We start from the raw sequence: 14,371 nt of genomic DNA, 5'->3' as shown, positions 1-14,371 counted from the left end.
TTGAACTGTTAACATAGAATAATGAGCGGACAACAAAACACAAGGACAGATTTAATTTACTTCAGGGACCACATACAGTCCAGTTTCATCCTGTGAGTGGACCAGACTGGTAAAATATTGCTATAATAACCTTTAAATTTACACTTCAAGGTTATTCTTTGTTGTGGCCGCAGTGTATGTCATGAAATTGTCTATGTTTTTACAATATCAAACAGTTAGTACTGAAAATTATTACAATCTCTACATAAAGTCCATTTTAATGAAATACTATGGTGCAAAATACAATGAAATGTGTAAATAAATACTTGTATAAATCCTATATAACCTACTTGCTTGGTAGTGCCAGATTGGAGCCTCTTGCAGTCAGTTTTGGTCCATGGGCCTTATGTTCTCTGCTGTAAAGGCAAAGTGAACTTTCGCGTGTGCAGAGTACGTGTAATCTCAAAATCGTCATCCACCTTGCATGCTAAGGTCTGCTCCGACCCTCTGTGGGGATTTTCGGGATCATTACTTTACGTTATGGAACACGCATGGAAGTGAACCCAGAGTGTACTGTGGAGGCAAACGTGTATCACCCGCGGCCTGAATATTCCAATAATAGTGTCCAACCAAAGTATTTTGGCCATCTTAATGTCCCCTCAGCTTGAAATTGGTCAAAATAGCTAAGAACAGATACAGAGAGCATTGATCCAGGGGTGAGAGATAAATGCCTATTTCGTTCCAGACTGAAACCCTGGTCCACCAGGTTGTCCAACAGGTTAACGTCATTGTCTGATATATTGAGAAGGTTATTTCAGGGTTTTGGTGTTGGTTTCTTGTTGGAAATGTTTACTTTTCGGCCAAAGTACACAACCAAGAACAAAGCTGTCAGTACTTTGCTGAACTTCCTCTCTGGTTCTGCCAAGTTAGCCATCGAGCTGACCCACACAAACAAGACTGATAACAGTGGGAGTGTAGAGCTGGTGCTGACCTGCATGAACAGGACCCAGAACTGTGGGAGTGTGGAGCTGAAGCCAGTTGTCATAGGACTGGTAAAGGCCTCGCTCAGGATGGAAAAGACCTACGAATAAAATAGTAGACGACCTGCGGGACTTTGTCCAGATGTGGGCAGTGGAGCAAGTGCTGTGCTCTTTGAGAGGAGGTGGAGTGCTGATTGTCCATATATGATTTCAAGAGCACATTTATGTTCATGGTTTTGTACTCCTTGGTTTGATTCATTAAAAAAAACACACTTTTTATTTTATGTCTGGCATGAGAGTAATGTGATGCCGATTTTACTTTTTTCTGGTAATGGTCAATAAACAAAACCTCAAACCTTTCCCTCAACAATCCATCCTCCACTTCCTCTGAAAGACTCATATTTTGTAGGGAAACATCGGCTGGAGGAACAGCAGCACTCGACTGATAGTGCTGACCACTGATGCCGGGTTCCACATGGCTGGCGATGGAAAACTTGCCGGCATCCTGGAGCCCAATGACCAGCGATGCCACATGGAGCAGAATGTCTATACCAGCAGCAGTGAGATGGTACCATCATGCACATGGAGTTCGATATGAACTATGTGAAGTCATGGCTCCATAATGTCAGTCTGATTGAAGTGAATGAACGGATGGACTCTCGCCTGCAGGACTATCCGTCTGTTGGACAACTGGCCATTGAACTGGAAAAAAACAACATCCAACCAATATTCGCAGTAACTGAAGATGTGGAGGGAGTGTACAAGGTAAATGCACTTCAATCATTCATCCTCTGGTGTATTTATGGTAGTATTCATGGTTATGTGATTTTCAGGAACTTTCGAAATTGATCCCAAAATCAGAAGTGGGGGTTCTGCAATCCGATTCCAACAACGTGGTGACGCTGATAGAAAATGCCTACAATGTAAGGTCATCAATCTGTTGACTTCACTGAGCCTCATCCATTAATGTAGAGATGTAGATGCCTGTGACTGATTTATCTATCTGCTCGGACAGCGGCTGTCCTCCAAAGTCACCTTGAGTCACGACAGTCTTCCTGACGACGTGAGAGTCGTTTACACCCCAGTGTGTAAACATCCAGGACCGGCCGGGGAGCTTGAGGGGGCCTGTGACAATGTGGGGGTGAGGGAACAGGTGAGAATGTTTTGTCAGCTCCTTCTAGCACTGTGGATGACTCCATGGGGTTCCACAGGGTGTTTCTGTCAGCTTCCTCGAGGACGCCTACTGTGAAAGACTCCATAAGGTTCCAAAGGGTGGCTGTTTCTTCTGACACCTGCTGCAGTCTGACTTCAGACTGATCAGGGTGTTGTCTTTTGTTTTGCAGAAAACTCCACATGAATATTGAAACACATTTGCAAAGCTTTATTCAGGAAAGAACAGATTCTACGCTATACTCAGGACTTGAGTAAATAGTGTGTTCCCAGTGTCATCACGCCTTCTTCGTCATGTTACTTTAAATTCTAATGTGAACAACCACAGAGAGTTTTATACCTGAGCCAGATCTCCTTGTGCTGACAGATTTCCTTCAACATTACGGTGACAGCTGACTCCTGCGTGAGAAACCAGTCCTTCACCATCAGACCTCAGGGCATTAGGGACACGCTGACCATCACCTTGTCCACCTCCTGCGAGTGTCGCTGTCAGAACCCCGCTGAGTCCAAGCACCCCCACTGCAGCTCAAAGGGGAGCATCGATTGTGGCATCTGCAGGTAAGTCTCACTCACGCTATCATCTGGCTCTGTCTGGACCCCTGGAGCTTCAGTGCTACAGACCAGAACCTGCTGGTGATGGAGGGGGTACGGTGGACTATGTATGTGTGTGAGAGACCACTGTTCAAAACCAAAGCTTTTATTGTGAAATTCCAACAATCCCTGTAAGACCTGATAGTGAACTGAGTGTAGTTACTTTATTTTTGCCGTCACAAACGCGCGCGCGCGCGCACACACACACACACACACACACACACACACACACACACACACACACACACACACACACACACACACACACACACACACACACACACACACACACACACACACACACACACTTCAACCGTGGACCAAAAACTGCTTTTACCTCCTGAGAAATGTTTCTTTTTATTTTTTTTATTTATTTTTTTTTTTTTTCTGAGAAATATTTCTGAAGTGAGGACAGTGTGGTCAGAATCAGACCTTGAAATGATCATCCATGCTTTCATGTCATCTTGCCTTGACGACTGCAATTCTATTTTCACTTCCTTCAATAAGACCATCCGCAGCAGACTTCAGGTCATACAAAATTTGGTTGAACGACTTTTGACAGGTTCACTCAAAACAGCCCACATCGCCCCCATTTTATCAAATCTCCATTGGCTCCCAGTCAAATTTGGAATTTACCATAAAACTTTAATCCTCACTTTCCGGGCATTGCATGATCAGGCCCCTCAATACACTGCTGACATGCTGAGCCACAACTGCTGGAGAACTGCTGGTGTCAGTGCAACATCTCAACTTGTTGGTTTCTGCCCTGGAGGACCCGACAGGTTGTCTTCTCTCCTGGGCACTGAAAAGAAGCAGAAAGCATCAGATACATTACTTGGAAGTTGTTCCGTAAGATAAAGTTGTGAAGAAACTTTTTACCTTGGGTACGTGTCAGATGCATGGACGGTTCCCTGGGGCAGTTCTGCGAGTGCTCCCCTGGTAAAGAAAACGACCAGTCACTGCCAGCGACCTGTCAGAGAGACAATGGCACCGAGTGTGAGGGTCGAGGAGACTGTGTCTGCGGCAGGTGTCAGTGCCACACCACCGAGAGTGGAAGCAGCTACCATGGGGAGTTGTGCCAGTGTGACGACGACCACTGCGAGAAGTTCCAGAATAAGCAATGTGGAGGTACCAACAAAGTACATGATGCACATAACTTATTGCCAAAAACAGCTTGTTGCTGTGCTTGTTGGCAATGCTTTCTTTGGCTCTCTGCAGGAAATGGGAAGTGCAATTGTGGAAAGTGTGAGTGCAGCCCGGGGTTTGAGGGCTCTGCCTGTCAGTGCAGGGTCTCAGAGGAGGGCTGTCGTACCGCCAACAACAGCGTGTGCTTCGGCAGAGGAACCTGCAAGTGCAACCACTGTGAATGCAATGAGGGCTACCAGCGTCCGCACTGCCAGATATGCCTAGGCTGCCCAGACCAATGCCAGTCCAAATTGTAAGGAGCCAGGAATCTCATTTACTGTGAATTATCTCATTTACTACTCTGATGTTTTTGTCACTAATCAAAGATCTTTTTTCCTGTATTCTTTTCCAGGAACTGCATTGAATGCCTTGGCTTTGAATCAGGCCACTTTCAGAAGAACTGCAGTGAGGCTTGCAGCGGGATCCTCTGGTTTGGGAAGGTGGAGAAGTTCACCATCCCTGGGAAGGAGTGCCATCAAAAGGACAGTGAGGGCTGCTGGATCACCTTCAAGCTGGAACAGCTAGTGGGAAAAGACAACTACTGGGCTGAGATATCTGAGCAGAGAGGTGAACATCTAACTTTATCTTTGCTGGATTCATACCTGCACCGGAAGCTCCTGATAACTGAATCTTTGGTACCAGATGTACGAGGCTTTTATGTTCAGATGAGTTTCTACCACACCAGGTGATCACTGACTCCTCTGACAACATTTCCAATGGTTATAGAAGAAATTATCAGAGCTGTCGCACTGATCAAAGGTAAAATGATATAGCAGGGATGAGTTATGACTTTAGTAGCTGACATGACTGCTGACAAGAGTACCACACAGAAGGAGAGTAAATGCCGTACTGTGTAAAGTCAGTGTGCAGTTTGAACTCACACATGTGGTCATGCCGTGAGGTGCTGAATGATAGTAAACCTTTAGGGCAGCGTGGAGGCACTGATCAACAGGATCCATTCATGTCCTGCTCCAACGGTCAGTCACCTCCACTGGTCAACATCGGCTGCACTGGTCCACCGGGCAGGGTCAGCTCCACCATTCCGCCAGCTAAAGTCAGCTCTACTAGTCCACCAGTCAGAGTCCCCTCCACCAGTCAGAATCAGCTCCACTGGTCAAAGTCAGCTCCACTGGTTCACCAGTCAAAGTCAGCTCCATTGATCCACCGGTCAGAGTCAGCCCCAGAAATCAGAAAACTTTGTTATTGCCAAAAAACATGGAAACTTTTTGGGTTGCAATCAGACTTCTTCGAGCAGCAAAAAAATAGGAAAATAAATCAAATTTAGTACAAAAACAAATGTTAGATAAATATAAACAGGTACAGGTACAAGGAAGCTCCGAGTGAGGATCACATGAATGAAGCTGGTGACTCAGGTGCGAAACTCAATCTTCTGGCAACAGATCCACCTCACTGCAGGCTTAAGAGGTGGGAGCAATCAATTAGTTTATCACCTGCAGCAGTGTCCAGAGGGAAGGATCCAGTGCTGGTGTGAGGTGTGGATCCTCACAGTACCCCCCCCCCCCCTGGCCGCCACCTGGTGGCCTACCTGGCTTGTCTGGGTGCTCGGAGTCGAAGTCCGAGATGAGCATCTCGTCCAGGATGAGCTGACGGGGAAGCCCTGGGTAACCCTCCCAGTCCACTAGATACTGGAAACTCCGACCCCAGGGCCACACATCCAGGATCTTGGACAAGGTGAAGGCAGGGTGGTCATCGGTGATCCGGGTGGGTGGAGGGGGGTTAGCAGGAGGACAAAGTGGGCTAGCGGAGACCGGTTTGAGGAGAGAGACATGGAAGGTTGGGTGTACCTTGAGGGAGTCGGGGAGCTGGAGGTGGACAGCAGTGGGGTTGAGCACCTTGGAGACCAGGAATGAGCCAATGTAGTGGGGAGCCAGCTTCTGGGATTCCATCTGGAGGGGAAGGTCTCGGGAGGACAACCACACCATCTGCTCGATCTGTAGTCCGGAGCGGGAGTGTGGTGACGGTCCGCGAGTCACTTGTTGGACTCCACGGATCTGGAGAGCACCGCCCTGGCAGATTTCCACACATCCCGGACCCGACGTAGGGGATCCTCCACTGCAGGGACAGCCACGTCGAGCTCCTGATCTGGGAAGAGGGGAGGTTGAAAACCATTGCATACCATGAACGGCAACATCCCAGTGGCTGAGCAGGTAAGGGAGTTGTGGGCATATTCGATCCAGGAAAGGTAGGCTCTCCCGAATGAAGGAAGCCGCACAGCAATGCACTATAGAGCTGCCTCCAGGTTCTGGTTCACCCGCTCTGCATGGCTATTGGTCTGGGGGTGATATCCAGAAGAGAGGCTAGCAGTTGCCCCCACAGCCGAGCAGAACGCGTTCCACACCCGGGAGGCGAATTGAGGTCCTCGGTCAAACATAATGTCCATGGGAATCTTGTGGAGCCTGAAAATGTGGAGGACCATGGAGGTCGGCGGTCTCCCGGGCAGTCGGCAAATTCCAGAGAGGGACGTAGTGGAAGGACTTCATAAAAAGGTTCACTATGATCAGGATGCTGGTATTCCCGTCAGAGCCTGGTGACTAAGTCCAAGGCGTTGTGAGACCAGGGCCGACCGGGAATCGGCAGAGGTCACAGGAGGCCCGCTGAAGGTTGATGGGAGGACTTACTGCGAGTATAGACGGAGCAGGCTGTGACGAACTCCCGGACCTCCCGGGCCATGCCAGGCCATGAGAAACATCGCTGCAGAAAGAGTTGTGCGGAAGGCTCCAGGATGGCAGGTGGGTTTGGAGGCATGCCCCCACTGAAGAATCTGGGAGCACACGGAGTCCAGAAAGTAGATGCGGTCCAGGGGACCGTTACCTGGATCTGGGTCTGCTCCTTGGGCCTCCTGGATGGTCACTTCAATGTCCCAGTTGGTGGCACCCAGGATGCAGGATGCCGGATGATGAGGTCCGGTGACTTGGGAGAAGAAGAGGAGGAGTGGAGCCGAGACAGGGCATCCGGTTTGATGTTCTGGGATCCAGGTCGGAAGGACAGAATGTAGTTGAACCTACTCAGGAAGAGGGACCAGCGTGTCTGACAGGAGTTGAGCCTGTGGGCCGAGCAAAGGTACTCCAGATTGTTATGGTCTGTCCATATGATGAATGGGACAGTAGTGCCCTCCAACCAGTGTCTCCATTCTTGCAGGGCCCACACCACCGCCAGCAGTTCCAGGTTCCCATCATCATAGTTTCTCTCAGCCGGAGAGAGCCTGCAGGAGAAGTAGGCACAGGGGTGGAGCTTGTGGGAGCCAGGATGTCGTTGTGAGAGCACCGCTCCAACCCCGGTGTCGGAGGTGTCTACTTCCATCACGAACTGCCGAGAGGGGTCTGGATGAAGCTGAACCGCAGCACTGGTGAAGAGGGTTTTCAACTGGGTAAACGCTGCAGCTGCTTCCTCAGGCCAGCGGAACGGAACCTTGGTGGAGGTCAGTTGAGTTAGGGGACAAGCTGCCCTACTGTAGTCCCTGATGAATCTGCAGTAAAAGTTGCCAAACCCCAGGAACCTCAACAGCTCTTTCTGGGTCTTGGGGATGGAGTTGAACCTGTGCGATGATGAAGCCGAGGTGCTGCACGGAGACGGAGTGATACTCACATTTTTCTGACTAGACATACATGAAAGTCTGGAACACCGCCAGTGCATTTGTGAGTCCAAACAGCATCACCCAGCACTCAAAATGTCCCAGTGGGGTGTAAGACTCCCGGATGTACGTCTCCAGCGCCTCCTTCTCGCGAAGCTAGATGTAGTAGAGGCGTGTCGCCAGCGGTGGAGCCCCGGGAAGCAGGTCAATGGAGCAGTCATAGAGCCGGTGAGGAGGGAGAGTCCGAGCAAGGTCCTTGCTGAAGACCGGTGCCAGCTCATGATACTCCGAGGGAACCGCAGCCAGAACAGGAAGAGCTGGAGCCGGAGAACGGGGACAGGAGACTGACTCGGCGGACCGGAGGCACTGGGAGTGACACTGGAGGCTCCACCCCGTGATGGAGTTTCTCCAGTTGAGGTGTGGGTTATGCTGGTGCAGCCAAGGGTAATCGAAGAGGAAGGGCGTGACGGAGAAGGGATCACCAGAAGCTGAAGTGTCTCTCAGTGGTTCCCGGAGATGACCAGGATGAGAGCTGTCATGCGATGAGTAACCTGGGAAATCAGCTGGCCATCCAGGGCGTTGACACTTTGGGGAGAAGGCAGGAGCTCCAGTGGCAGTCTGAGCTGGGCCGCCACCCCAGCATCCATGAAGTTGTCGTCAACTCCCGAATCCACCAGTGCTGGAAGGGTCGCAGAGTGTTGATCCCAGTGGAGGCTGGCAGGCACCTTCACCCGGGCAGAGAAACTCGGGATAGGGGAGATATGGCTTGTCCGAGGGTTCCCGGTCACTGATGAGCTGCACCTTTTTGGGAGGCTCAGGCAGGAGTCCAGAAGATCTCCGGCTTCACCACAGTAGAGACACAGCTGGTTCTGGATGCGTCTACGTCATTCTCAAGGTCAAGGTGGGCTTGCTACAGCTGCATCAGCTCATCTGCTGACTCGTCAGGAGCTCCGGGCCCTGGCGGGAAGTTCGAAGACCATAGAACCGGCTAGGATGAGGAGAGTGCGGCAGGGAAGGATCGGCGGTTGGCGCACTCCCACTGCCTCTCCCACGGCCGGTTATCCAGGTGGATAGAGCGAGAGAGTGAGGCACGCATGAATGAAGCTGGTGACTCAGGTGAGAAACTCAATCTTCTGGCACTGGATCCGCCTCACTGCAGGGCTTAAGGAGTGCCAGGAGAGACGGATTCGATGCTGGTGCGAGGTGTGGATCCTCACACAATGACGTCCTTGATATTGGTGGTGTTCAGAAGCAGGTTGTTCTCTGAACACCACCCAGTCAGGTGTTGCACCTCCAAGTCAATAAAGTGCATCCGGACGGATGTGACTGGTTGTTCCAAGAGGAACAGGGCTGAGTGGACAACAGGATGGTCATACCTGAGGCAGGTCAAAGAGTGACAGGGTGAGGGTGGCAAGATGGTAGTCATTGAGGCAAGTCACAGAGTGACAGAACGGTAGTCACTGAGGCAGGTCACAGAGAGTGACAGGGTGAGGGTGACAGAGTGACTGGACGGTAGTCAGTGAGGCAGGTCACAGCGTGACACAGTGAGGGTAACAGGACAGTAGTCACTGAGGCAGGTCGCAGCGTGACACGGTGAGGGTAATAGCACGATAGTCACTCAGGCAGGTCTCAGCATAACATGGTGAGGGTGAGTCATTGAAGCAGGTCAGTGAGTGACAGGGTGAGGGTGACAGAGTGGCAGGACGGTAGTCACTGAGGGTGAGGCTGACAAGACAGTAGTCAGGTCACAGAATGACAAGGTGAGGGGGAGTCAGGAACTGTTCAGAGAGTCAGGGAGTGTTTATGTGTCAGGCAGTGTTCAATTTGTCAGGCAGTGTTTTGTCAGTGTTCCGGTTGTCAGGAAGTGTTCAGGGTGTTAGGCAGTGGGCTATCAGTGTTCCAGGTGTCAGGAAGTGTTCAGGGTGTTAGGCAGTGGGCTATCAGTGTTCAGGGCGTCAGGAAGTGTTCAGGGTGTCATCCAGTGTTCAGGGTGTCAGGCAGTGTTCAGGGTGTCAGTCACTGTATTGTCAGTGACCAGGGTGTCAGGCAGTGTTCACAGTGTCAGTTTGCTGTCAGTGTTTAGAACATCAGTCACTGTTTAGGTTGTCATGCAATGTTCAGGGTGTCAGGCAGTGTTCTGTCGGTGCTCAGGGTTTCAGGCAGTGTTCTGTCAGTGTTCAGGGAGTCAGGCAGTGTTCAGGTGTTCATGCAGTGTTCATATTGTCAGGCAGTGTCCAGGGTGTCAGTCAGTGTTCTGTCAGTGATCAGGATTTCAGGCAGTGTTCAAATTGTCAGCCAATGTTCAGGGTGTTATGCATTGTTCAGGTGTTCATGCAGTTTTCAGGTTGTCAGGCAATGTTCTGTCAGTATTCAGGGCATCAATCAGTATTCAGGTTGTCATGCACTGTTCAGGTGGTCAGGCAGTGTCCAGGGTGTCAGGCAGTGTTCTGTCGGTGTTCAGGGTTTCAGGCAGTGTTCTGTCAGTGTTCAGGGAGTCAGGCAGTGTTCAGGTGTTCATGCAGTTTTCAGGTTGTCAGGCAGTGTTAAATGTGTCATGCAGTGTGCTGTCAGTGTCCAGGGTGTCATACAGTGTTGAGGATGCCAGGCAGTGTTCAGGGTGTCATGCAGTGTTGTGCCAGTGTGCAGGGTGTCAGGCAGTGTTCAGTGTGTCCGGCAGTGTTCAGGGTGTCAGGCAGTATTCAGGTTGTCATGCAGTGTTCAGGGTGTCAGGCAGTGTTCAGTGTGTCAGGCAGTGTTCAGGGTGTCAGGCAGTATTCAGGTTGTCATGCAGTGTTCAGGGTGTCAGGCAGTGTTCAGTGTGTCAGGCAGTGTTCAGTGTGTCAGGCAGTATTCAGGTTGTCATGCAGTGTTCAGGGTGTCAGGCAGTATTCAGGTTGTCATGCAGTGTTCAGGGTGTCAGGCAGTATTCAGGTTGTCATGCAGTGTTCAGGGTGTCAGGCAGTATTCAGGTTGTCATGCAGTGTTCACATTGTCAGGCAGTGTTCAGTGTGTCGGAGAGTGTGTTGTTAAGTAGTTTTGTGTGTTATCAGGTAGTTTGGAGATTGTGTTGTCAGGTAAATTGGAGTGTTTTTAGGCCGTTTGAAGTTGTTGGGTAGTTTGTAGTGTTATCAAGTAGTTTGGAGAATGTGTTGCAGTAAAACCTGATGTGTCTTGTGTCCTTCAGACTGTCCCCAGCCGCCCAGCGTCCTCGCCATCATTGCAGGCTCCCTTATTCCCGTCGCCATCATCGGCATCCTGGTGCTGCTTCTCATCAAGCTGCTGCTCCACCTGAAGGACCTGAAGGAGTTCAAGAAGTTTGAGAATGAGAAGAAGAAATCCAAGTGGGCCGAGGTGAGACCATGAATTCTGGGTAATCATTTTAGGGTTGTCTCAAAATGCGAAGATCTGATTTTTCTCTGTCTTTCTGGGAACAAAGGTTCGATTCATGTTGGCTCATCAACAATCACGTTGTCCTCGAACTTCATGATGTTTGTTCTTTCATGTGTCACTGAATCATACAACCAGCCTATTTGATTCAAAAGTGTCTGGCTGATTATACAACTTCTAAATCAAACAAAGCGATCTGTGAGTACTAGATGTCACTATGTGAGCACAGAACACTGTGACGGCACCACAGATAAACTCCATTACTATTGGATTTGTCTGAGAGGAAGAAAAATCTGCACCTCAAATGAACAAATGTGGATGACAAAAGAAAGAAATCACAGTGAAAAGCTTGTGGTGGTTCGGGAGGAAAGACAGTTATGAAGATGGCTGAAAAGGCTGAGGAACACATTCACAGAAGGTTCTAGAACAATAGCTGTACTGGCATGATCAACATCTGGACATGGAGAGAAAACAAAGTAATAAGGACTGAGATGTTTCTCCTCCTGGTGACGCCCTGATGACTTAATAAAATCCAGTACTGACTTTGAAGTGAATAGTGAGGAAGTTGATCCACCAGATGAGACTTGGTGTGATATTCACTCCGTCTCCTGTACAAGGTTTAAACTTTTTTAAATTCATGTGTTCTGATGGTGAAGGTGCATTAAGGTCAGTGGAAATGAGAGAGCTGATCTCTCCTCTCCGTGGAAAGAGGGAAATATTGAGCACTCCATGAGTACGGCAGCTACAGTCAATCATTTGTTAGAATTAAGTGTGTGAATATTTAATACTGTTTCATCCTGGAAAACATTTTTTCTACATGGATATTGAGTGCTGACAGTTTCAAATTTGATTAATTTTTTTATTGGTGGTAAATGGATTTCACTTCTATAGTGCTATATAGCTGTGAGCAGCCCCAAAGCAATTTACATAGCTCACCATATTCACCCATTCACACACCATTAGAAGCTGCAGCTATGCAAAGTGCTGTCACTCCAATGGGAGCAGTTTGGGGTTCAGTGTCTTGCCCAAGGACACTTTGGTACGTAAGCAGGCAGAGATGGGAATTGAACCTGCAAGCTTCTGAGTGGGAGATGGCCGCTCTTCTAGCCCAGCGATACTGCTCCACAGCTTCACTGTGAGCTGCATAAAGTTCACAGTGCCATCTGCTGGCATGGAAGACAAACTACAGCGTTTTAAACTTTTGGGTAAAAGCACAGTGAATGCATCCAGTCTTTTCTACCCCTTTAAAGTAAATTCAGTTCTCGACTACTTCTTTCCTGTTAAATATATTGCTTATATGTGATTGTATTTTTACAATACAGGTGGTACTTGAGCATCCTTGAAAATGACAAGCCTTTGCTAGCAACATTGCACTTCTTACAGGGACCTGAACATATGGTTCTGCGGTTTTTGACATGTTGCTAAAGGCCCTTTTCATAAAAGGCTCTGTATAATGACTTGCTAGGGTGTAAATTTGTTTAAAAAAAGACTGTCCCAAGATGGCAGCAGTTGACAGAATTGATCCATGTACTCCATGTTGGCAAAACATGTGCTGTGTGTTACCAGTTTTGTGAAATTAGAACAAAAGGTGTTCACAGTGCATGGTAAGTACAGCTTTGTATTACAAATAAGTACATTAAGCCCCCAATCTAATAAGAAATATGTACATTATCTTAAAACTAACATCAAAACACCAGAAGTATAAAAAACACAATGGTTATGACTGAAGTAATCCATAGAAAACAATGTCTGTCTGTCCCGTCAACAACAAATTTTATCTAAAGAAGCTTACCTTTCTGCAATATCAAACCCACAATAGCTATTAGTCTGTTTCTATCTAATAGAGCATACTATTAGTTAAATAAATACAGTGAACATTTTACTCTTTAGTGTATATCAAATGTGTGAATGATGAAAGTTCAAATATCTGTCTGTCCCATCAACATAATTGAGAAAAATCGTCTCGTATTCATTTTTCATTTATCCACATTTTTCTGATTTGATGGTTTTAGCCCCAAATTGTCTTTCCAAAAGATATCATTTAAATAGTTTCAGGGAAAGACACACTAAAAATGCTAAAAGTAACCATTTATTGTCTTACTGCCAAGAAAAAATGGCTTCATAGGCCTATATTGACTTGCGAAAATTGTATTTTTGTGTATGTTTTGACCTGTTGATTTGAGCTACTGTATTTGTTAAAAACTATAAGCAAAGTTAATTTCTGTTTGTCTCAAATTATTTTACTGTGTTTATAAGTATGAAAGGTAATTTAAAATGAATGTTTTTTGTATAATTATAATGGAGAAAAATATGCTTTGTTTAAACTGTAACATTTGCATCACAGGGGCCACTTTTGGATGTGTTCACGATGCTTTTACCATTTTCTTGTGTTTCCAAGTATGAGACAGTTATCATGTCTCCTGCAACAAAACTAACCTTACAGCAGTTCATTGTGGTGTATGAAGTGCCAAACACCTTCAGATATTTCCTCAAGCTGTGAAGTCTTGAACTGTATTGTCCTCAGGAGAGAAAACATTTGTTCTGAATGTGTGTTTGTCTGTTTTTCTGCAGGCTGACAACCCGCTGTTCCAGAACGCCACCACCACAGTGGAAAACCCCACCTTCACTGGAGAATGACACACACACACGCACACGCACACGCACACACACACACACACACACACACACACACACACACACACACACACACACACACACACACACACACACACACACACACACACACACACACACACACACACACACACACACACACACAATAGACACATTGGTACATGTTTCTCACACTTGTACATGAATTAAAGAGCTGATGACACCAAAGAAAGACCTTAAATAAATATTATTATGAAAACAATATTTCTTTATTTTTCTCTCTCTTTTGTTTTTTTTTTTACCCATGTCCTGTTCGACAGCTTGGGCAGACAATATGATGTGATTGAGAGCCTTCCAATGTCAGAACAGTTTCTGCTCTTGCAACGGGAAGAGAGTAATGCCGTGTTTCCACTGCACAAAAAGTGCAGGAACAGAACGGAACGGAGCGTTATGGAGCAGTGCGGCAAAGTGTAACCGGAGCCAAATCCGGTACCCGTTTCCATTGCAGAAAGGAGCTTACAAACGAGGCGGGGCTTAAGTGCTCCGCAGATATGTGATGTTACAACAGAAAAGAAAGTCGTCAGATCTAGATCTTGTGAATCCTCTGTTGTTGTTTACATCCTCCACTTTGCACTTGTTGTTTAGTTCACTTTTATTTTTTGCAGCCGGAGTTGGTCCTGAGAGAGCAAACGCTCCGGCAACTTGCCCCGCACCCGAGCGATTCCTCGGCTGGCTGCGGCACAGAGCCCAGCTAGTGCGCTGCTCCGGGACACGGGAGCCCTGAGCTTTCTGCTCAAATGCAGGAGCAGCCACTCCAGCGCTGATTGCGCCCCGTGCTGCAGCGGCACTGTAGCGACTCTGATCGCGGTTGAAC

At 48.0% G+C, this 14,371-nt stretch overlaps 1 protein-coding gene and 1 long non-coding RNA gene across 3 annotated transcripts in view; one reads left to right on the top strand and one right to left on the bottom strand.

Moving 5' to 3' along the window:
• The window catches only part of itgb2 (integrin, beta 2), a 32,813-nt gene extending 19,193 nt beyond the window's left edge, over nt 1-13,620 (top strand). For both annotated transcript variants that reach the window (XM_080497900.1, XM_080497901.1), the window contains 10 exons: nt 1,369-1,527; nt 1,629-1,724; nt 1,793-1,882; nt 1,975-2,112; nt 2,497-2,687; nt 3,616-3,848; nt 3,939-4,158; nt 4,258-4,472; nt 10,682-10,848; nt 13,456-13,620. In XM_080497900.1, coding sequence (XP_080354026.1) covers nt 1,369-1,527; nt 1,629-1,724; nt 1,793-1,882; nt 1,975-2,112; nt 2,497-2,687; nt 3,616-3,848; nt 3,939-4,158; nt 4,258-4,472; nt 10,682-10,848; nt 13,456-13,521 — 1,575 coding nt within the window. In that variant the 3' untranslated portion in view covers nt 13,522-13,620. The remainder of the gene's footprint in view (nt 1-1,368; nt 1,528-1,628; nt 1,725-1,792; nt 1,883-1,974; nt 2,113-2,496; nt 2,688-3,615; nt 3,849-3,938; nt 4,159-4,257; nt 4,473-10,681; nt 10,849-13,455) is intronic.
• On the bottom strand, nt 3,136-5,585 carry LOC308131245. Its single transcript, XR_013936653.1, has 3 exons — nt 5,452-5,585; nt 3,600-3,690; nt 3,136-3,522 (listed from the first exon to the last, which is right to left on the bottom strand). It is a non-coding gene; the product is annotated as an uncharacterized lncRNA (long non-coding RNA).
• Nucleotides 13,621-14,371: the final 751 nt, after the last annotated feature.

The sequence above is a fragment of the Blennius ocellaris genome, assembly GCF_963422515.1.
Source record: "Blennius ocellaris genome assembly, chromosome: 6".
In the NCBI taxonomy this organism is placed as follows: domain Eukaryota; kingdom Metazoa; phylum Chordata; class Actinopteri; order Blenniiformes; family Blenniidae; genus Blennius; species Blennius ocellaris.
Note: the sequence above shows the minus strand (reverse complement) of the source record. Positions and strands in the feature narration are given on the sequence as shown.